At 52.3% G+C, this 25,068-nt stretch overlaps 1 protein-coding gene across 2 annotated transcripts in view; it reads left to right on the forward strand.

The window, feature by feature from the left end:
- The window catches only part of PRUNE1 (prune exopolyphosphatase 1), a 64,958-nt gene extending 42,663 nt beyond the window's left edge, over positions 1-22,295 (forward strand). Inside the window, exons 7-9 of one of the 2 annotated variants that reach the window (XM_078592672.1) lie at positions 1,632-1,805; positions 2,303-2,451; positions 21,050-22,295. In XM_078592672.1, the coding sequence (XP_078448798.1) occupies positions 1,632-1,805; positions 2,303-2,451; positions 21,050-21,197 (471 nt within the window). In that variant the 3' untranslated portion in view covers positions 21,198-22,295. Of the gene's footprint in view, positions 1-1,631; positions 1,806-2,302; positions 3,642-21,049 lie in introns of those variants that run through there. The other variant, XM_078592674.1, reaches the window with a different exon arrangement.
- The last annotated feature ends 2,773 nt before the right edge of the window (positions 22,296-25,068 follow it).

A 25,068-nucleotide genomic window follows, 5' to 3' on the forward strand; every position in this document is an offset into this window, starting at 1 on the left:
ACTGTGCTCACCCAGCCTCTTCTGCTCGGCCTACTAATCAACTTTAATGGGCTCCATTAAATTCAGAATGATGCTATGCCGGGAAAGGTTTTAATATCGTCAGTTAAAATGAAAGTTGCGCTACAGTAAAAATGACAAATTGGGTTCCTGAGGATTTAAGAAATTGAGTCAAATTAAATTAATAACGAGATTTTAACTTCCTTGAAGTAGTTTGTCATCGTCTCATTCTACATATGCATGCTGTGAGTCACCGCTGTAGGAACGAGCATATGCTGTGCATCTCTCCGATTCACAATAAGTTTCTTTAATACCAGACGAGCACTCGGTGCTGCGGAGACGTGGAGTCACGTTGATCATTGTACTGTTATGCTGCTTAATTGGAGCATTTAGGCTGTTGATGTGAAAGTTGAGCATTGTTTTATTACAGTTATTTCTTATTTCTTTCCAGTAAATAAGTCAATATTGCAAACATATCAACTCACGATTTAATAGTGGTGTCGTTATATATATTAACTAAAACAGTATTACATTTTAATATACAATGTTAACTGTCTTGTGGCTTTGAAACTGCCCAGGATTTGCCAAATGAGTGTTCTTGCACTTGATTGGTACATTTGGAGAGGACATTTGCACGATGGTGGGGTGAGTGATCACGCAATGATTGTTCAGCCTTGTGGGTCAGGTCACCAGTTTTTCCACAGAGCAAACCCAGATATATTTCTCAGCCAGCTGGGTCTTTTTAAATTGTAAAGAATACTGTAGAAAAGTACAACACAATACCGTCACGGTACAAATCAACTTTTGGCACCTGAACGCAGATGCCAAGTCCTGGACTGACTGGCAACCCAAGGGACTGTCTGGGTCAAACCTGGGTCACACCTAGCCCTTGTAATTGTCTGAATGTGCATCACCCCGCTGACATCGCCTGCACGCGGGACACCTGTGAACCACGCTTGTGCCGTCGTCAGCCGCACCTGGTATGCAGGAGGTCGTGGGTTCAAATACTGGTTGTGGGATAAGTCAGCCCATCATCCCTCTCAGAGTGATAGAATGAGTACCACTTTGTGGGGAAATCAACAGTGGTTGTCCTGTGGATAGACTCGCCCACACCATAAAATGCAGAATTTCCACCACAGGTTTAGGTCTGCAAACAGATGTTGAACACCACTTTAATAGCAATTTGAAGAGGACAGCTCTTTGAGTTTATTTGTGAAATGCACTGGGCCTGTGAAATGTTCACAGTATGCCAGACAGCTGATGTTATTCGCTTCACTTCAATTTCAAAACATGAAACGAGTTCGTTCATTCGGTCACACGCACACAACGCACGTATGCACACACGGTGTGGAATAGCACCGTTGGCGGTCGATTACCGGTGACTTTAATGAAAATTTATGGCAGGAGTGGGATACAAACGACCCACAGCCAGCACAGTGACACACAGGAAAGTCACCTGGCCCAGGATTAATAACCAGCCAAGTAATAGATTGAGCTACGTGTAGGTGAGCGCACTGCGAGACGGAAGCTATGCAACGGGTGCAATCATTTTTCATTCTAATTGAGAATAGGACTTCCCCCACCTCCCAAAGCTGAGCCCCCTCTCCCAACCGTCGGTTTCTCTTCTGCGACAGGAATACCTGGGGCGAGCGCAACTGGAGGAAGACTTGCGCGCTTTCTGTCAGGCCCGGGGTCCGGCTGATGGCTACGCTGCACTCGTGCTCATGGCGGTCTCCTTCCCGGAGGGGAGCCCCGTGCCCTCTCGACAGGTGGCTGTGTACAGCTGCTGTGGAGCACTGCAGGCGCAGGTGTGTCTGGGTAACCGCAGATTCAAATGTAGTCTTAAGTGGAGTTAGTCTAACCAGTTGGGAATTTGCGAGGTTAGGATCTTCTCATTTGCCAAGTGACCTGTGTGATATTTGCTTGATTTATTTTGGTGACCAATGTCACTCTTACGACTGAGTCAAGGTCTTGGTCGCTCTCGTTCTCACCTGGTTGGGAAATATATGTGTACATATTTCATCTGAAATTTCTCTTTGAGATGGAACATTTCATTTTCAGGGGTGTCCATGGTATCCGTTCACACATACTTGGCAAACACATACTGACACATCTATTAATGTGTTAAATCTATAACATACACAGTATGCATTTATGCAATGAACATCGTACCCAAACAAATCAAATACATAATTAGATGGTATACATCGCTGGTTCATATATAATGCACTCTAGTTGTACATTAAACTTCATATATATGTTATGATGTTTCTCTCTCACCGACTCATGGTTTTTCTTCGTGTAGATCTGTGGGGCATTGCAGGCGGCCGATAGCCCCGACTTGCAGCTGCGTGCGATGGAGAGCAGGTGCCCCGTGGTGTCCAGCTTCCAGCAAGGCACACACTCTGCTACCCGCAAGCACGTGCTGCCCATCCTCGCAGGCTTCCTGCAGAGGTAGCAGCAGTCGCCGTCCCTCTGCCGCCTTGCAGACACCGCGTTGGCTCCTGCTGGTTGGGGTGGACCAGGGCTGCCACCTTGTCCAGAGACTAAAGCCGGACAAAGTTTTACTGCCAAGTTATACCTCTTCCAGTACATAAATCAATATTGTGAACATATCTATGCACACTTTAATACTAGTGTTATTATTATTATTTTTCTTTCCTAAAACAGTGCCAGTTTTATTATACTGTATTGTGTTTAACCATGATTCATAATTAGTTTATTTTGGGTTAGATCGTATTGGTATGTACATTTTTTAATATAGCCCTCCACCACCGGAGAGCCAATCAAATTATGTTGTAACATGGGTGGAAATGTGCCAATCGATTTGGTTTATCAGCAAAACTGGAGGAATGTTAATGTTGCACACTCGAAATGAAGGACGTGGGCAGGTGCTCCAAATCGAGGGCAAGCACATTTATTTATTGTGGTTAATATTAATCTTGGGAAGAACAGCACCGTCACTCTGTAAAATGCAACAACACGTGTGTTACAACCAGCCTTGCGCCCGAGTCGCCATTAACCATGTGACTGGTTTACACGTACGGTTATTCATTAACCCTTTCTCTTAAACCCAATTCTACTACTGATAAACCATCCTTGTCTTTGACAATCACATTTGCACATCACTATTCGACTATTACTTTAATCCTAAGCTGTATGTCTATCTATACCATCCACTTATATCGGTATATTACACCCATTATATGTACTGTATGTGTACAGTATACGTACTGTATCTCACCATTGTACAGTTTACTACTTTACATGTGTTCTATTCTCAATAGCATTGCAAGTAGTCATACTCTGGGTACATGGGCATGGTTATAGACTAAACAGTATTAGAGTCAGAGAATTACAATGACAGTAACTAATTACAGTGCGTCATCCCTTTACAATGCACAGTGCTAAAACGCCTCTAATTGCATATATCACAAACTAACAATTCAAAGCAAAGGCTTAAAGTCTAGAACAAGTCTAGAACAAGTCTAGAACATTTATATAACGATCAAAAACAACCTTTGGGTCCTTTACCTGTAAAATGCAACAACACGTGTGTTACAACCAGCCTTGCGTCCGAGTCGCCATTAACCATGTGACTGGTATATCCGCGTGGTCATTCTGTAATAAAGGACTCGATCCTGGGTCTGTCTCCGTTGTCCTTTATTCGGGTTCTTACACTTTTCCCACACGGCCCTCGCTCAGAGCTCTCCCCTTGGCAGCTCCATAGCTGCTCTCGCTCCCGTAGCCTCCACACCTCTGCAGCTCCGCTGCAGATCCCCTGTGCAGTCCTCCGGCTGCCCTCACTGCAGCTCCACCGCTGCCTGTCGTTCCTCCGCGCTTGGTCACCGCTGGCCGACGGTGCCAAGTCTTACTCCCCCGTGTGTGTGGCGATCTCGCCACTCCTCGACCTCCGCCCTGCGTGGCCTCACTCTAACTCTGTCTCCCACACTCCCCCGTCTCTTCCGGTATCTCTCCCTTAAGACCTCACCCCTCTCTCACACGTGACCTAACTCCTCCCCCCCATGACGTCATATCCGCGAAGCCGTTTACGCCCGCATTACACCACCCTCCCCCGTAGAGAAAATCCAGCCGACCTCGGCTGAACAATAACGAGACAAGTAATGCGAGCGAACACAACCATCACACATTCAAGGACAACGAAGCATACAATAAATATAACAACAACAACAACAAAACACAACAGTAAAATTTAACGAAATGTAAGGGACTTTGAGAGCGTTCGGGTCGCCGGGCCGTCCCGGACGGGCGGCGGCCCTCCTGCAGACCGGGAACGTGACGGGGTTTTAGGAGCGACAGGATGAAGTCCTCCTGTCGCTATTGGAGGCCCGTCAACGTCCCGGTCCCGTGTCCCTGAAGGCCCAGCGTCGGGGGTGCGTCGCGATCGTGTCTGCGACGGGGTCGGAAGGGCGGCGGGGCTCGGAGTCCCCGCAGCCGTGGTAGGCACACCCCGAGCAGAGTCTCCTGTCTCCAGCAATGTCACGGCCGGCTTGTCTGTAAAAGGCACGACAGGTGCTCTTGCAAGGTCAACAGGCACAGGCAAGGATGAGTCGGCAGCCACAGACCCCGGCAAGGCAACATCGGGAGATGACGCATCGTCTCGAGGGGCCACATATGGTTTCAAGCGCGACGTGTGAACGAACCAACGCCGAGATCCAAACCGAACACGTGCAGACTGTGGGTTGGGAACCTCGATGAGGCGGACCGGCCCTTGCCATGGTTTGTGTAATTTAGGAGAGGTACCTGGCCGCACCTGCGGGCAATGGAGCCAGGCCATGTCCCCCACCTTCCAGGGGCACTCCCCCTTCGAGCGTCGAGCACACCGCTCGTTCCGGGCCTGGGCTTTGGCAGTAGCCATGCGGGCCCCCTCCCGTGCCTCAGTAACCCGGCGAACGGTATCCCGAATGTAATCAGGAAGAGGCTTAGCAGGTCCCCTCACTCCAATTCCCAACTGCACATCCATTGGCGGCACGTTCTCGCGACCGTACATAAGGAAAAACGGCGAATATCCTGTAGCCGCATGCGGCGTCATTCGGTATGCCGAAAGTACCCCAGGGATATGCAAATCCCAATCCGATTGTTTTTCACTCACGGTGTGACACAACATTGCGGACAATGTCCGCAACAGGAATCCCCAAATCCCGGGACAGCTCGAGCATCTTACCCAAGATGAGAGGTTCGAGCAGGTCAGGCTCCGTCTCCGGGTATGCAGCCATGGCCAACTCCAATACCGCACCCCTGTTTGCCACCGGCGACTCCTCGGGTGCTCGCTGACATTGAACAAACCGGCGATGAGCATCATCCGGTGGCTCATATGCATCTGCCATCTCGTCGAAAACTCCTCTCAATGTTTTCTTCTTCTCTGCCTTCATGGAGCGGAAGAATCTCACCGACTCGTCATCGAGAAGAGTCGGTAAAATCTCCAATGCCTCAGCGTCCGTCCACCTTGCTGAGCGTACCGCCGCCAGAAATCTGCAGGCGAAAGCACTCCAATCGCCCCCGATGGAGAATTCTTTGACGGTCGTGAGATGACGACTGCGACTCCTTGTTGCACCGTCCTCAGCCGATGACTCACCAGGCGGCATATTCAAAATGGCGTCGCATCGCAACGTGTTCAAGATGGCGGCCTCTCGCCGCGGAGAGCGCAAGATGGCGGCTTCCCGCCGTTCTTCTCCTGCCACGCCCAAGATGGCGTCTTCTTGCCGCGTGGCCAATGGCGCCGACAGCGGAGGCAAGGCAGCGACCTGCGGACCTCCATCGGCTCTCCCCAACGCCGTCCTCGGCGTGACGAGCTCGCACAATTGCGCGAGCACGATTTTCAGCGTCTCCAGCTGCGCCGCCATCTGCCTCCATCGCCAATCCGCGTCCTCTGGTGCAGACGGGTCCACCGACGCGGCGACATCTTGGACTCCCGGACCCACACTTGTTCCCGCACGGATCTCCTCCTCCATCGCAGGCAGGTCGACCGCCCGAGGAAGGTCGTCATCGTCGGATGATGTAGCAGATGATGGCGCAGGAATATTCTTTCTTCTGAGCTGTTTTGGCATGCCGTTTCACTTCTGACACCAGTGTAATAAAGGACTCGATCCTGGGTCTGTCTCCGTTGTCCTTTATTCGGGTTCTTACACTTTTCCCACACGGCCCTCGCTCAGAGCTCTCCCCTTGGCAGCTCCATAGCTGCTCTCGCTCCTGTAGCCTCCACACCTCTGCAGCTCCGCTGCAGATCCCCTGTGCAGTCCTCCGGCTGCCCTCACTGCAGCTCCACCGCTGCCCGTCGTTCCTCCGCGCTTGGTCACCGCTGGCCGACGGTGCCAAGTCTTACTCCCCCGTGTGTGTGGCGATCTCGCCACTCCTCGACCTCCGCCCTGCGTGGCCTCACTCTAACTCTGTCTCCCACACTCCCCCGTCTCTTCCGGTATCTCTCCCTTAAGACCTCACCCCTCTCTCACACGTGACCTAACTCCTCCCCCCCATGATGTCATATCCGCGAAGCCGTTTATGCCCGCATTACAATTCAATAACCCTGCCAGCCACCTTACAGGCCCAACTCAGTCATCACATGCTGCTGTACACACATGCATTGATGCACTGCACAGCCCATCAGGACTTTCACAGAACCACACTTTGCTCCCTTGCTGCACAAGGACATACTTAAAAGAGTGATCCATTCCTAATGTGCCACATTAAAAAGTAAAATGTTTACAATTTGTATTCGACCTTTAGCTGGAGATTACAGCCAGCATCATCAGGCATTTTATAACAGCTCAGCTTTTGAAGACCCACATCAGGATGCTCTTTTATGCAAGAGCTGAGCTTTTGTTAAACGCTTGATGATGCTGGGTGTAATCTCCAGCAAAGTGTCATATAAGCATTGTCAGCATTCTGCTTGGGCTTTTCTAGTTTTGTTGGTCAACCAAATCACTCGGCATATTTGCCCCACGTGACAACTTGATATGATTGGATCTGTCGGGCGGAGGTTTATGGTTAACATTGACAATACCTACATGACCATTTAACCCAAAATAAACTAATTATAAACCATGAAAATTGGTTATGAACGTCTACCTATAAAACTAGTATTTAACTGTGTTGTGGCTCTAAAACTGCCCTGCATTTGCCAGTTGAGTGGACATGGAGTTTGCTCTTGTAGTTCCATTGGTACATTGGGAAAGATTTGCACGATGGCACCGTTAGCGATCACGCAATGATTGTTCAGCCTTGTGGGTCTAGCCAGGTCGCCAGCTTTTCCACAGCAAACCACCCAGATATATTTCTCAACCAGCCTGAGACTATCTAAACTGTGCAAGATACGGTATGAAAGTAAAACACATTACCACCAAAAGTGTTTGGATTCAGTATGGCTTTCCTGGGTCAACAATTACATATTACTCGCAGGAAGCACCCGGCGCTGCCCGGGCGAAAAAGGCACACACACACATCGACTTACACACAAAGACATCGACCCACACACACACAAGCACATCGACTTACACACACATATGGACTCAAACATACACATACTCACACGCATCGACTTACACACACACACATCGACGTACACACACAGTGACTCACACACACACACAGCGACTCACACACACACACATCGACTTACACACGCATCAACTTAAACAAACATACATCGACTCACACACATCCAACAACACACACGCACATATAGACTTACACACACACATCGACGTACACACACACACATCGACTGACGCACATAGACTCACGCACACACACATTGACTCACAACAACAACAACCGCCATTCGCCACTAAGTGGCGGTGACGTCACCACGACGCTTGTGCCAGGCCAAGTGCACCTTGAGGCCACGTGAAGTGTCGAATGCCCGCTGGCAGGAGGTTACGGGGCAGACCCAGGTGCCACGGGTCGACTGACCGAGATGACCGAGATGACTGGCTGATGCACCACCTGTGCCCCCTACTGTGCCAACTTGCTGTGCTTTAGCCACCCGGCGCTCCGCTCGTTGTTGTGAGCGTCGCTCTTCCTTCCTCCGTTGTTGTTGGAGGGCGACTGCCTCCAACTGCCCAGTAGCGTCCTTCACGAGCCTCCTCCACAAAGGCCGATCTTGACACCGCTGGTACCAGTCATCGGCAAGTCCACTCAGCTCCACGTCCTCCTGCACCACATCACTCCATCTCCTCTCTAGCCCGTGCCGCGCCTGTTTAGCCCCCTCGATCTGGCCGAACAAAAGCTGTTTAGGCATGCGGTGGCTGGGCATGCGGGCTACATGACCCAGCCAACGCAGCCTTGCCTGCTGGAGGAGCTCACCGATGGGACTTTGCCCAGATCTTTCAAGGATTTGTGAGCTCCTCACACAATCCAGCCTGGTTAAACCCAGGATGGATCGTAGGCAGGCCAGCCTAAATGTTTCCAACCGGCGAAGATGCTCCATTAGGGGGGTCCATGTTTCGCAAGCGTAGAGAAGGGAGGGAATGACCGTGGCCGAGAAGACCTGAAGCTTCGTGCGGAGCGACAAACCAGGTAGCTTCCACACAGCGTTACGCAACCGATGAAAAGATATTGCCGCTCGACTGATTCGGAGTGAGACCTCTGCTGATAAACTGGAGCCGCTCATAAGCACACTGCCCAGGTATGGGAAACTCTCCACTCTCTCCACAACTGCCCCATCACCGATTGGGAGTTGTGGGGGTGGAGTGTCCAATGGTACAAAATACCCAGGCAGGTGCTTAGTTTTGGTGGGGCTGATGGTAAGGCTCCACCTCTTAGTGGCACGCTCCAGTCTCAGCAGCAGCGTCTCCAACTCCTCTTCTGAATGAGCAGCTATTACCAAATCATCGGCATACATAACGTGGTTGACCAATATGGAGCCATCCCTTGATTGCACCCGGGCGTCGATCTGCCTCCCATTATATCTGTACCAAATGGAAATTCCCCCGGTACAGTTATTGAAGGCTTCACGAACTACGCAGTCGAAATAGATGTTAAATAATGTGGGAGCCAAAGGACATCCCTGTCGCACCCCAAGGTGTACAGGGAAAGGCTCCGACTCCCGGCCACGTAGTTTTACCCGGGCCCGCTCACCATCATGAAGGTCCTTAATGATCGTGAGCAGAGGGTCAGGGACTCCGAAAGCACGAAGAACAACCCAGAGCCCAGGCCTACTGATGGTATCATAGGCCTTGACCAGGTCAATAAAGCAGAGATGTAGATATTGTTGGAATTCCCTACACCTCTGCTGTAGCAGACGGACAGAAAATATGGCATCTGTGCAGGACCGCCCTTTCCTGAAACCGCATTGGGGTTCTGCAAGCCTCTCCTCAGCGTGCCTAGCAAGGCGATGTTGAATAATCCTTGCCAGGACCTTTCCCGGCACACTGAGGAGTGAGATTCCCCTGTAGTTGTTACAGTCTGTGCGGTCCCCCTTCTTAAAGAGGGGGACCACCAGGGCATCCTTCCAATCCTGCGGAACCCGTCCAGTGGTCCAGACTGTTGTTATGATGTCATATAGGGCATTCTGTGCACAAACGCCACCCTCCCTCAGCATTTCGCTTGGGAGATCATCTCTGCCCAGTGCCTTTCCTGGTCTCAGACTCCGGATCGCCTTCAGTACTTCCTCAACAGATGGCACCTCAGCCAGCCACTCACAGGGGGTGACCTCTTCCATTATTTGAGGCACCGCAGCCTCAGCAGGGTTATCCCCACTTTGTGCCATGATGTTTTCCTGACTGAGAGATTTTCCCTCCCCCAGGACCTCACAGAAATGCTCAGCAAATCTGCAAACCTGTTCCTGGGGGTCAGAGATTGGATCACCGTTTTTTCCCCTAATGATGGTAATAGGTGTGGCGCTGCAGGTTACTTTTTTGATGGAGTTAAATAGTGATTTGTGATCGCGGGCCACTGAGGCAGACTCCATCTCCTCAGCAACCCGCGACCACCACCCATCCTTGCAGCGCCTTACGGCTCTCCGAACCTCCGAGCGAAGGCTGCGGTAAACCTCATTCTCTGATGTGGGATGCTGTAGCCGATGAGAGTGGGCCTGTCACTTTTTCTCAATTAACCTGAACACCTCCTCTGTCAGCCAGGGTTTCTGGGGAGGTCTGGACCGCATACCCAAAGCAGCCATTGCAGCTGCATGAGTCAGTCCTAAACTTCGCCCATTTACCCTCGACATCAGGAGGAGTGGGGGATGATGCCAACCCCAGCTGCAAGTGATGATGAAATTCTCGCTTGCAACTTTCATCAGCTAACTGAGACCAGGCTACTTTTGGTTGGAATGGGGTCCTGGGTGTACACCCACCACCGGAGTGGAAGAATGGCAGGCGCATCTTACAGATGACTAGTCGATGGTCAGAGGGCAGATCAGCTCCACGATAGGTCCTGGTGTCAAGGACATGGGCTCGCATCCGCTGGTCCGTCACTATGTAGTCCAGCAGATGTTCTTGCTTGGACCCGGCATGCATCCATGATGTTGTGTGGATGCGCCGATGCCGGAAGAGCGTGTTGGTAATTACAAGCCCATGGGCTGCACAAAAATCTAGCAGCCTCCTACCGTTGTTATTGAGCTGATCTGGCCCATGCCTTCCAATCACTCCAGACCAGGTGCCAGCATCATGACCAACTCGGGCATTGAAGTCACCCAACAAGATGACTCTGTCCCGAGTGGCCACTTTAGCCAGCACCTGTGACAGGAGGTCATAGAAGGCATCTGACTCATCGGCTTTGCCTGCATCCCTCCACGGATGTTCGTCTTCGGTGGGGGCATAAGTAACCACGACCACCACTCCTTGCCTCGGGTTGATGGGAAGGCGAGCCCAAAGTATCCTGGGGCTTACAGCTTCCCACACCTCACCGCCACGCTCCCACACCCCCTTCATTCTTTTGTTCAGAAGAAGAGCCACACCCTGTTGTTTGGCAGTCTCCTGCCCCGAGTGGAGGACTGTCCACCCATCATGATGGCAGGAGCCAGAACCGGTCTACCGGACCTCCTGAATGCCACAGAGATCCAGGCGGTACCGCCTGGATCTCTGTGGCAGTGCATCAATGCATGTGTGTACATGCTGCTGTACACACATGCATTGATGCACTGCACAGCCCATCAGGACTTTCACAGAACCACACTTTGCTCCCTTGCTGCACAAGGACATACTTAAAAGAGTGATCCATTCCTAATGTGCCACATTAAAAAGTAAAATGTTTACAATTTGTATTCGACCTTTAGCTGGAGATTACAGCCAGCATCATCAGGCATTTAATAACAGCTCAGCTTTTGAAGACCCACATCAGGAAGCTCTTTTATGCAAGAGCTGAGCTTTTGTTAAACGCTTGATGATGCTGGGTGTAATCTCCAGCAAAGTGTCATATAAGCATTGTCAGCATTCTGCTTGGGCTTTTCTAGTTTTGTTGGTCAACCAAATCACTCGGCATATTTGCCCCACGTGACAACTTGATATGATTGGATCTGTCGGGCGGAGGTTTATGGTTAACATTGACAATACCTACATGACCATTTAACCCAAAATAAACTAATTATAAACCATGAAAATTGGTTATGAACGTCTACCTATAAAACTAGTATTTAAGCTTTTCGTGGCCACACACCGGCATAGGAATCCCCAAATCCCGGGACAGCTCGAGCATCTTACCCAAGATGAGAGGTTCGAGCAGGTCAGGCTCCGTCTCCGGGTATGCAGCCATGGCCAACTCCAATACCGCACCCCTGTATGCCACCGGCGACTCCTCGGGTGCTCGCTGACATTGAACAAACCGGCGATGAGCATCATCCGGTGGCTCATATGCATCTGCCATCTCGTCGAAAACTCCTCTCAATGTTTTCTTCTTCTCTGCCTTCATGGAGCGGAAGAATCTCACCGACTCGTCATCGAGAAGAGTCGGTAAAATCTCCAATGCCTCAGCGTCCGTCCACCTTGCTGAGCGTACCGCCGCCAGAAATCTGCAGGCGAAAGCACTCCAATCGCCCCCGATGGAGAATTCTTTGACGGTCGTGAGATGACGACTGCGACTCCTTGTTGCACCGTCCTCAGCCGATGACTCACCAGGCGGCATATTCAAAATGGCGTCGCATCGCAACGTGTTCAAGATGGCGGCCTCTCGCCGCGGAGAGCGCAAGATGGCGGCTTCCCGCCGTTCTTCTCCTGCCACGCCCAAGATGGCGTCTTCTTGCCGCGTGGCCAATGGCGCCGACAGCGGAGGCAAGGCAGCGACCTGCGGACCTCCATCGGCTCTCCCCAACGCCGTCCTCGGCGTGACGAGCTCGCACAATTGCGCGAGCACGATTTTCAGCGTCTCCAGCTGCGCCGCCATCTGCCTCCATCGCCAATCCGCGTCCTCTGGTGCAGACGGGTCCACCGACGCGGCGACATCTTGGACTCCCGGACCCACACTTGTTCCCGCACGGATCTCCTCCTCCATCGCAGGCAGGTCGACCGCCCGAGGAAGGTCGTCATCGTCGGATGATGTAGCAGATGATGGCGCAGGAATATTCTTTCTTCTGAGCTGTTTTGGCATGCCGTTTCACTTCTGACACCAGTGTAATAAAGGACTCGATCCTGGGTCTGTCTCCGTTGTCCTTTATTCGGGTTCTTACACTTTTCCCACACGGCCCTCGCTCAGAGCTCTCCCCTTGGCAGCTCCATAGCTGCTCTCGCTCCTGTAGCCTCCACACCTCTGCAGCTCCGCTGCAGATCCCCTGTGCAGTCCTCCGGCTGCCCTCACTGCAGCTCCACCGCTGCCCGTCGTTCCTCCGCGCTTGGTCACCGCTGGCCGACGGTGCCAAGTCTTACTCCCCCGTGTGTGTGGCGATCTCGCCACTCCTCGACCTCCGCCCTGCGTGGCCTCACTCTAACTCTGTCTCCCACACTCCCCCGTCTCTTCCGGTATCTCTCCCTTAAGACCTCACCCCTCTCTCACACGTGACCTAACTCCTCCCCCCCATGACGTCATATCCGCGAAGCCGTTTATGCCCGCATTACAATTCAATAACCCTGCCAGCCACCTTACAGGCCCAACTCAGTCATCACATGCTGCTGTACACACATGCATTGATGCACTGCACAGCCCATCAGGACTTTCACAGAACCACACTTTGCTCCCTTGCTGCACAAGGACATACTTAAAAGAGTGATCCATTCCTAATGTGCCACATTAAAAAGTAAAATGTTTACAATTTGTATTCGACCTTTAGCTGGAGATTACAGCCAGCATCATCAGGCATTTAATAACAGCTCAGCTTTTGAAGACCCACATCAGGAAGCTCTTTTATGCAAGAGCTGAGCTTTTGTTAAACGCTTGATGATGCTGGGTGTAATCTCCAGCAAAGTGTCATATAAGCATTGTTAGCATTCTGCTTGGGCTTTTCTAGTTTTGTTGGTCAACCAAATCACTCGGCATATTTGCCCCACGTGACAACTTGATATGATTGGATCTGTCGGGCGGAGGTTTATGGTTAACATTGACAATACCTACATGACCATTTAACCCAAAATAAACTAATTATAAACCATGAAAATTGGTTATGAACGTCTACCTATAAAACTAGTATTTAACTGTGTTGTGGCTCTAAAACTGCCCTGCATTTGCCAATTGAGTGGACATGGAGTTTGCTCTTGTAGTTCCATTGGTACATTGGGAAAGATTTGCACGATGGCACCGTTAGCGATCACGCAATGATTGTTCAGCCTTGTGGGTCTAGCCAGGTCGCTAGCTTTTCCACAGCAAACCACCCAGATATATTTCTCAACCAGCCTGAGACTATCTAAACTGTGCAAGATACGGTATGAAAGTAAAACACATTACCACCAAAAGTGTTTGGATTCAGTATGGCTTTCCTGGGTCAACAATTACATATTACTCGCAGGAAGCACCCGGCGCTGCCCGGGCGAAAAAGGCACACACACACATCGACTTACACACAAAGACATCGACCCACACACACACAAGCACATCGACTTACACACACATATGGACTCAAACATACACATACTCACACGCATCGACTTACACACACACACATCGACGTACACACACAGTGACTCACACACACACACAGCGACTCACACACACACACATCGACTTACACACGCATCAACTTAAACAAACATACATCGACTCACACACATCCAACAACACACACGCACATATAGACTTACACACACACATCGACGTACACACACACACACATCGACTGACGCACATAGACTCACGCACACACACATTGACTCACAACAACAACAACCGCCATTCGCCACTAAGTGGCGGTGACGTCACCACGACGCTTGTGCCAGGCCAAGTGCACCTTGAGGCCACGTGAAGTGTCGAATGCCCGCTGGCAGGAGGTTACGGGGCAGACCCAGGTGCCACGGGTCGACTGACCGAGATGACCGAGATGACTGGCTGATGCACCACCTGTGCCCCCTACTGTGCCAACTTGCTGTGCTTTAGCCACCCGGCGCTCCGCTCGTTGTTGTGAGCGTCGCTCTTCCTTCCTCCGTTGTTGTTGGAGGGCGACTGCCTCCAACTGCCCAGTAGCGTCCTTCACGAGCCTCCTCCACAAAGGCCGATCTTGACACCGCTGGTACCAGTCATCGGCAAGTCCACTCAGCTCCACGTCCTCCTGCACCACATCACTCCATCTCCTCTCTAGCCCGTGCCGCGCCTGTTTAGCCCCCTCGATCTGGCCGAACAAAAGCTGTTTAGGCATGCGGTGGCTGGGCATGCGGGCTACATGACCCAGCCAACGCAGCCTTGCCTGCCGGAGGAGCTCACCGATGGGACTTTGCCCAGATCTTTCAAGGATTTGTGAGCTCCTCACACAATCCAGCCTGGTTAAACCCAGGATGGATCGTAGGCAGGCCAGCCTAAATGTTTCCAACCGGCGAAGATGCTCCATTAGGGGGGTCCATGTTTCGCAAGCGTAGAGAAGGGAGGGAATGACCGTGGCCGAGAAGACCTGAAGCTTCGTGCGGAGCGACAAACCAGGTAGCTTCCACACAGCGTTACGCAACCGATGAAAAGATATTGCCGCTCGACTGATTCGGAGTGAGACCTCTGCTGATAAACTGGAGCCGCTCATAAGCACACTGCCCAGGTATGGGAAACTCTCCACTCTCTCCACAACTGCCCCATCACCGATTGGGAGTTGTGGGGGTGGAGTGTCCAATGGTACAAAATACCCAGGCAGGTGCTTAGTTTTGGTGGGGCTGATGGTAAGGCTCCACCTCTTAGTGGCACGCTCCAGTCTCAGCAGCAGCGTCTCCAACTCCTCTTCTGAATGAGCAGCTATTACCAAATCATCGGCATACATAACGTGGTTGACCAATATGGAGCCATCCCTTGATTGCACCCGGGCGTCGATCTGCCTCCCATTATATCTGTACCAAATGGAAATTCCCCCGGTACAGTTATTGAAGGCTTCACGAACTACGCAGTCGAAATAGATGTTAAATAATGTGGGAGCCAAAGGACATCCCTGTCGCACCCCAAGGTGTACAGGGAAAGGCTCCAACTCCCGGCCACGTAGTTTTACCCGGGCCCGCTCACCATCATGAAGGTCCTTAATGATCGTGAGCAGAGGGTCAGGGACTCCGAAAGCACGAAGAACAACCCAGAGCCCAGGCCTACTGATGGTATCATAGGCCTTGACCAGGTCAATAAAGCAGAGATGTAGATATTGTTGGAATTCCCTACACCTCTGCTGTAGCAGACGGACAGAAAATATGGCATCTGTGCAGGACCGCCCTTTCCTGAAACCGCATTGGGGTTCTGCAAGCCTCTCCTCAGCGTGCCTAGCAAGGCGATGTTGAATAATCCTTGCCAGGACCTTTCCCGGCACACTGAGGAGTGAGATTCCCCTGTAGTTGTTACAGTCTGTGCGGTCCCCCTTCTTAAAGAGGGGGACCACCAGGGCATCCTTCCAATCCTGCGGAACCCGTCCAGTGGTCCAGACTGTTGTTATGATGTCATATAGGGCAGTCTGTGCACAAACGCCACCCTCCCTCAGCATTTCGCTTGGGAGATCATCTCTGCCCAGTGCCTTTCCTGGTCTCAGACTCCGGATCGCCTTCAGTACTTCCTCAACAGATGGCACCTCAGCCAGCCACTCACAGGGGGTGACCTCTTCCATTATTTGAGGCACCGCAGCCTCAGCAGGGTTATCCCCACTTTGTGCCATGATGTTTTCCTGACTGAGAGATTTTCCCTCCCCCAGGACCTCACAGAAATGCTCAGCAAATCTGCAAACCTGTTCCTGGGGGTCAGAGATTGGATCACCGTTTTTTCCCCTAATGATGGTAATAGGTGTGGCGCTGCAGGTTACTTTTTTGATGGAGTTAAATAGTGATTTGTGATCGCGGGCCACTGAGGCAGACTCCATCTCCTCAGCAACCCGCGACCACCACCCATCCTTGCAGCGCCTTACGGCTCTCCGAACCTCCGAGCGAAGGCTGCGGTAAACCTCATTCTCTGATGTGGGATGCTGTAGCCGATGAGAGTGGGCCTGTCACTTTTCTCAATTAACCTGAACACCTCCTCTGTCAGCCAGGGTTTCTGGGGAGGTCTGGACCGCATACCCAAAGCAGCCATTGCAGCTGCATGAGTCAGTCCTAAACTTCGCCCATTTACCCTCGACATCAGGAGGAGTGGGGATGATGCCAACCCCAGCTGCAAGCGATGATGAAATTCTCGCTTGCAACTTTCATCAGCTAACTGAGACCAGGCTACTTTTGGTTGGAATGGGGTCCTGGGTGTACACCCACCACCGGAGTGGAAGAATGGCAGGCGCATCTTACAGATGACTAGTCGATGGTCAGAGGGCAGATCAGCTCCACGGTAGGTCCTGGTGTCAAGGACATGGGCTCGCATCCGCTGGTCCGTCACTATGTAGTCCAGCAGATGTTCTTGCTTGGACCCGGCATGCATCCATGATGTTGTGTGGATGCGCCGATGCCGGAAGAGCGTGTTGGTAATTACAAGCCCATGGGCTGCACAAAAATCTAGCAGCCTCCTACCGTTGTTATTGAGCTGATCTGGCCCATGCCTTCCAATCACTCCAGACCAGGTGCCAGCATCATGACCAACTCGGGCATTGAAGTCACCCAACAAGATGACTCTGTCCCGAGTGGCCACTTTAGCCAGCACCTGTGACAGGAGGTCATAGAAGGCATCTGACTCATCGGCTTTGCCTGCATCCCTCCACGGATGTTCGTCTTCGGTGGGGGCATAAGTAACCACGACCACCACTCCTTGCCTCGGGTTGATGGGAAGGCGAGCCCAAAGTATCCTGGGGCTTACAGCTTCCCACACCTCACCGCCACGCTCCCACACCCCCTTCATTCTTTTGTTCAGAAGAAGAGCCACACCCTGTTGTTTGGCAGTCTCCTGCCCCGAGTGGAGGACTGTCCACCCATCATGGTGGCAGGAGCCAGAACCGGTCCACCGGACCTCCTGAATGCCACAGAGATCCAGGCGGTACCGGTCCAGCTCCCGACAAAGGAGTGTCAGCCTCTCCTCCGCAGTGAGCGTTCGAACATTCCACGTGGCCATCCGCAATGGTTTTTCGTTGTTTCTGGAGGAGCCCCGAGGGTGAAGATTCAATCTCCTGGCTCCGCCAAATGGGGTTTGGCCAGGAGACGTCATAAAAGCCTGTCCCCCCAGGGCCTCAGGCACAAGCTTATTTGTTTCATGTTTATGTTTATATCGTAGTTTAGTGGTAATTAATTGAAGGTGGAGGGGTTACTAGCCCCTCGCACCCGTCCAGAGCCCCCGTTTAGCCACTGTGGTGGTCACAGACGCCATGAGGGGAGAGGCCAATGGGCATTGGACCTCCCCACACAGCACTGCCCACGACAGTGTTGCCCGTCCGGCACCGCGAGGAAGGTAGGAGGTTGTTTTGCCGGACTCACACACGCACATAGAGCCACACACACACATCGACTTACACACATTGACTCACACACACACATCGACTGACACACATCGACTTTCACATACACACATCAACTCAGAAACACACATAGATCGATGCACACACACATCAACGTACACACATCGACTCACACACACACACATCGACTCACGCACACAAACACATGGGCTTACACACACAAACACAGCGACTGTCACGCACACGCATATGGACTCAAACACACATCGACTCACACACACACATCGACTTATACACACAAATATCGACATACACACAGCGACACACACATCGACTTACACACATCCATAGACTCACACATCGAACTACACACACACATGGACTTACACACACATCGATGTACACACACACATCGACTTACACACACAGCGACTCACACACACATCGACTTACACACACATCGACTTACACACACATCGACTTACGCACACATCGACTTAAACACACACATACATAGACTCACACACACATCGAACTACACACACACATATGGACTAACACACACACATCGACGTACACACACACACATGTGTAGTGTAGTAGAATGGGGGCTGCAGGCAGGTGTCACGGGGGTCGTGTCGGGCCGTGACACTCTGCGTGAACCCAACAGGACACGTGACCGGATAAAGGGGGGCCAGGGCCCCCAGGGGGGTCCACGTGGTTGGGGTTCGGGCCTTCCCGAAGGATCGGGAAGGAAGGCATGGCCTGGGGTGGTGCCGGAGTGGTTCTAAGCGGGGCGTGGACGGAGAGCTGGGGCTGTTCTGTGCGGTTCTGCTGGGTCAACTCTGGGATGAAGCCACCATCTACGATCCTCGGTCTCCGGTCCAGAAATGTAGTATCCCCGTATGTTCGCTAAGTTAGGAACGGTGGTTACCACCACCCTATGTCGTTATCCTGCTAATGTTAAGAGTTACCCGTTGTGTTTAGCTAATAAATAGTGTTGCCTCCAAAGTTCCAATGTGCGCCTGAATTGAACCTACTACACATGAACTTACGCACACACACACATCGACATACACAGACATCGACCTACACACACATCGACCTACACACACACATGGACCCACACACACACATCGACTCACACACACAGCGACTCTCTCACACACACACATGGACTTACACACACATCGACTCACACACAGAAATATCGACTTACACACACACATCGACCTACACACACACATGGACTCGCACACATCCATACATCGACCCACACACAGACACATCGACTTGCACACACACAGTGAGTCACACACACACATCGCGACTCACACATACACATCGACTAACACATGGACTCACACACAAAGACACAGATCCCCCATATAGCCTTAGCAGACTGTAGGGGCAAGTGCTGTTAGCGAGAAACTATGAAGGCCGGAACGGTACATGAGGGGGTGGGTGGTCAGCGCCACGCCCGACCGCCTTTTTCTCCCCAGTGGCGATGTTTACACACCGCACCAGGTACTCATTTGAGGCTGAGTCGACCTAGGGGAGACCCAGGACCGGTTCAGATCATCGTCACTGGTGTTGGCCGTGAGTGGGAATCGAACCCTGGTCGCCAGGTTAATAGTGCAGCGCGCTAACCGCTCCACTACGCAGACATATTGACTTACACACACACACACATCAACTCACACACACATCGACTGACACGTGGACTCACACAACAACAACAACAACCGCCATTCGCCACTAAGTGGTGGTGACGTCACCACGACGCTTGTGCCAGGCTATGTGCACCTTGAGGCCACGTGAAGTGTCGAACGCCCGCTGGCAGGTCACGGGGCAGACCCAAGTGTCAAAGGTCGACTGACTGAGATGACTGAGATGACTGGCTGATGCACCACCTGTGCCCCCTACTGTGCTAACTTGCTGTGCTTTAGCCACCCAGCGCTCCGCTCGTTGTGAGCGTCGCTCCTCCGCCCTCCGTTGTTGTTGGAGGGCGACTGCCTCCAACTGCCCAGTAGCGTCCTTCACGAGCCTCCTCCACAAAGGCCGATCTTGACACCGCTGGTACCAGTCATCGGCAAGTCCACTCAGCTCCACGTCCTCCTGTACCACATCACTCCATTTCTCTAGCCCATGCCGTGCCCGTTTAGCCCCCTCGATCTGGCCGAACAAAAGCTGTTTAGGCATGCGGTAGCTGGGCATGCGGGCTACATGACCCAGCCAACGCAGCCTTGCCTGCCGGAGGAGCTCACCGATGGGACTTTGCCCAGATTTTTCGAGAATTTGTGAGCTCCTCACACAATCCAGCCTGGTTAAACCCAGGATGGATCGTAGGCAGGCCAGCCTAAATGTTTCCAACCGGCGAAGATGCTCCATTAGGGGGGTCCACGTTTCGCAAGCGTAGAGAAGGGAGGGAATGACTGTGGCCGAGAAGACCTGAAGCTTCGTGCGGAGCGACAGACCCGGTAGCTTCCACACAGCGTTATGCAACCGATGAAAAGATATTGCCGCTCGACTGATTCGGAGTGAGACCTCTGCTGTTAAACTGGAGCCGGTCATAAGCACACATCGACCCACACACACACATCGATGCACACGCACATGGACTCACACGCACACATGGACTTAGACACACATTATTGTAAAATTATGTAACCTAGTTGTTAAATATTAGTTGTGTACACACGCACACACATTGACTAACACACACACATCGACTGACACGCAGACATATGAACTCACGCACACACACATCGACTCGCACACACATCGACTTATACACAGATACACGGCCGTACACACACACAGTTGCAGACACGCACATAGACACACATTAATATTGTAATATTTAGCAGCTAAATATTAGTTGTGTACACACACACACCACGCACACACATTGACTAACACACACAGAGACATCGACTGACACACACACATATGGACTCACGCACACACACACATATAGACTTATGCACACACACACGGACGTACAGACACACTAACATCGTCGCAGACACGCACATGTACTCACACACACACCAGGACTTAGACACTTGAATGATACTCTTATATAATCGCAAAACTTTATCTGTGATGAATGCTGCACTTTCTGTCGTTTTCATGCAGGGGGCGCTGCAAACCTACGCGCTCCTGCATGAACGACGGAGGCGCAGGGACAGACGTTCGATTACGTTGGAATCGATCTGCAGACGGTGGTCTTCTCGCACGGCCAGCTCTGTCGCCTTATCTCGATCCCACAATCCCAAACAGGTAAAGGTCCACGTCGAGCCGAACCCCCAGCAAGGCCATCTACTTAACGACGAGAGAAAATTCACACGAAATGTCCTATTCAATGAAGTTTTCCAGATGTAAAATGATATAAGCTTTTCATGAAATACAATTTTAAAAACATAATACAGGGTGTTTCAAAAGATTGGACACAATTTCAAAGCAGTATATTTCACGATTGCAACATGTTACAATTACACAAAAAGCTACAAACAGTTTAATGAGTCATCAAGTTTTTATAAATGCTCTATGTGCCCTCCACCTGCTGTACGGACAACATCGAGACAATAGTTGATTTCGCCCCAAACGCCTCTCAAAGTGTCTTCTTCCACTGAAGTCACCGCTGCCGTGATTTTGTTTTTGAGGTCATCCAGATTAGTCGCAAATGGTGGCACAAAAACACGGTCTTTGACGTATTCCCATAAGAAAAAGTCGCAGGGTGTGATGTCTGGGGATCTTGGGGGCCAAAGAGTGTAGCGCCAAGTCTTGGGGTCCCATGCGACCTATCCAACGTTGTGTGTCTTGCGAATGACTGAGGCTAGGGGCTGTTTGTGCGCTGGGAGAGGCATCGAGCAGTCATCATTTTAAACTCTATGCCCCGCCCCCTCTATGCCCCGCCCTTTCAAGTGGTAAGAGTTTCATTCATGGGCGGTTCGTGGTTGCAGAGATAGTGATTTTAAATCGGGCCCATCTTTTTAAAACATCCTGTTCAATTCAAAGATGTTTCATTTTAAAACTTCTAAACGGGGCATTGGGTGCTTGCGCGAATGTGTCGTTCATGTGCAATTATTTTCGTGACTTTCCTCGCCGAAGGCCGTAAATGGTTGCGCGGGGCGCCAAAAGCGCCCCCGAACAACCCCTATAGTAACAATTGCCAAGTAAATTTATAAATAGTCGTTGTCAACACACAAAAAAAATATTTTTATATTTCCAAGGTGATTATTAAAATAATAGGTTTCTATGTACGTGAGTTTAGCGAAAGAAACAAGAAATAGAAATATTAGTTGTCTGCACAAAACATAAATGTAATATTTGGAAGGTAATTATTTGAATTGGTTTCTATCAAAGCGAATTTAGCGAAAGATACAAGAAAATAGTACATCGCCGTGGTGAGGCCTAGTCCCGTACAGAGCCTCCGGACTCGCCTAGATTGGCCAGCCCGCTGTGCAGTAATATCTATGGCCTAAAGTGTATAGTAGTGTAGGGCTGTTACAGAGAGCCCGTTATGCATGGCAGCCTATGGTAAACAAACACAGTAGGCGGGGCTACATGTGTGCACAAGCAGGTGCCCTCTGCGACGTCCGCGCCAGACACCCTGGGGGGTCGATTCGGTCGTTATGATCCCCCGGGGCCCCACCCCTCAGGGAGGGGTTGGGTATAAAAGGGGATTGTATCGAAGGGCTCGGGAGTGATGTTTAGCTAAAGAAGAGGAGGCGGAAGACGTCTGAGATAGAGCCCTGGACTCCCCCTGGTACGCCGTCCTTATCAGGACCGCGCAGGCTCGAGCCAGTGGCGTGGTACCAGAGCCAGAGCCAGTGCTGGTCTGGACTCTGGGTACCGGGCCCGACTGACCAGTGTCGGGCCAAGATAGCCTCCCCTAGCCCATTAGTGGAGGACTCAGAGGCAGGCTAGGGTTAGCTAGAGAGGTGTGTCCTCAGATAGACGGGTGAGGGGGCCGATACCCCCTCAATGTGTATGTCACAACGTTGGTGTTAAATAAACAAGTGTGCCTCCAACTCCGGTGTGAACGAGTCGTGAGCGTTACTACATCTGGCGTCAGAAGTGAAACAAAGTACGAACATGGATACACGCCGGACGACTCGAGTCGGGGTACCAGAGGCAGAAGACACCACTGCAGTCGGAGGGCCCGAGACGGCTGAAGATGCCATCGACCAGCCGGGGCTGGGCGCATCCACGCCACAGCAGCTGGAGGAAGGGGAGCCGTCGATGGAGGGGCTGAGGGAGGCGCACGCGAAGCTGACCGAGCTGCTGTACGCCGCAGCCGCCATGCTCGACACCATCACGCAGCTGGGGGCTGCGGGACCGCCACGGGGCAACGGCAGCCGACGATCACAGCGCCTTCCCGCCATTTCCACGGAGCAACATTTTGAAACTCCCGCCATCGCCGCAGCTGCTGTTGAGGGCGTGGCCGCTCTAAGCATCGCGTCCAACGGCGGGAGTACAGTACCTGCCGCGTCACCACCAACGGGCGGAACGTCACCACGGGTGCGACCGGCGATGCCATCGCTGGTTCGTGCCGACGCTGACTTGAGTGAGGCGGACGAGGGAGTGCGTTCTTCCTCTGCAGCCGCTGCCTTACATCAGCGGCTACCTCCACTCAAGGAATTTGTGGGCGAGGATGGCGACTGGGGCGGCTTCCAGCGGCGCTTCCTCGCTCACCAGGAGATGGCACAGTGGACAGACGCCGAGGCTCTCCGCGCGCTGCCAGCACTTCTCGACAGCGACGCCCTCGCCACTCTAACATCGGCTTCGAAGGAGAGGCGCTCCACGCTGCGGAAGGCGATGCAGGTGCTGTCGGCGGTATATGGTCCACCATCGGACTGTCGCCAACTCTTTTACGATCGCCAGCGGGGGACGAAGGAGTCGCCCCTGGCGTACCGCACAAGCCTCCTGGCACTGGCGAAGGAGGCCTTTCCACGAATGGATGACGAGGGTGTCGACGCCATGGTGACAGAGAAGATACTTTTGCTGGCGGACGACTTAGACATCGTCATTGTCGCACAGGACGATGCAGAGATGTGCTCCCTCCAAGCGGCCCGTCTTCTCCACGCAAACCTGTCCTCTCAACGACGGAAGGCCAGCAAGGTGGCGAGCGGGCGTGCCGTCGCTGCAGCCACCCTCCCGGCGGAAGAGGTTTGCGCCATCGACCATCAACGGCAGCATGGAGCGGGAGTACGGGAGGACCGGGCCGGTTCAAGCCGTCTACAACATCCATCGTCGTCACCAGCGCTTCCACGCTGTTACAACTGCGGCATCCGGGGCCACGTCGCCTCGGGGTGCCGCTCTCCTGGGCAGCGCAGGACGACACCTCAACGGGACGCCGGCCCTCGTCACAAGCTCCACCATCATAATCCGGCGAGTCGCGGCACCCCTCACGTTTGGCCCACGCACACGCCCGTCGCACACTTAAACACCGCAGCGAAGGGGGGGCCAATATCGCGTACCATGGCACCAACACGCACCGCTCTGGGTACTCAGATTGAACCCAGCCAGTGGTCCGTGTTGGCCCATCGGGTTGTAGCCGCGTCGTCAGGGTCGTCGGCCGTTGTGGGTCACATCGATGGGGTCGAGGTGCGCATCCTGGTCGATACAGGAGCATCGGCGACCATTATTTCGGAGTTGATTTATAACATTCTCCCTGCCCAAAGCCGTCCTTTGATGCCTGTTAACGTGCCATTCTTTGCTGCTAACGGGGGTTCACTTGGCATCATCGGACAAATTCGAGCCCAAATTTGTGTCGGGGATATTAAATTATCTGGGCCGATTTTTGTTTCCTCCTCGCTGGCGGTTCCGTGCCTGCTGGGGACGGATTTCCTGGCCAAAATGCCGATTAGGATATTAATCGACCAGGGATGCATTGAGCTCCCATCGGGCCGACGCATGGCGTTTTTGCCATCCCCCGCTACGAGCCGGACGGCGTTCGCGACGGTGCCGGCGTTCGTAGATAGAACGGTGCGCGTTCCTCCGGGGGCGCAAATGTTAATTCCTTTGAGACTTCGGCGGCCCTTCGCTAAGGGCATTGGGGCTCAAGGGGTTTTGCTGGGACCGTCTAGGGCCGGGGTCAGTGGACCTAATTTACTCCCGGCCCAGACCATAGTGAGAGGGGATGGAGAACC

This window comes from Lampetra planeri, chromosome 3 (genome assembly GCF_965212315.1).
Source record: "Lampetra planeri chromosome 3, kcLamPlan1.2.h2, whole genome shotgun sequence".
Lineage (NCBI taxonomy): Eukaryota > Metazoa > Chordata > Hyperoartia > Petromyzontiformes > Petromyzontidae > Lampetra > Lampetra planeri.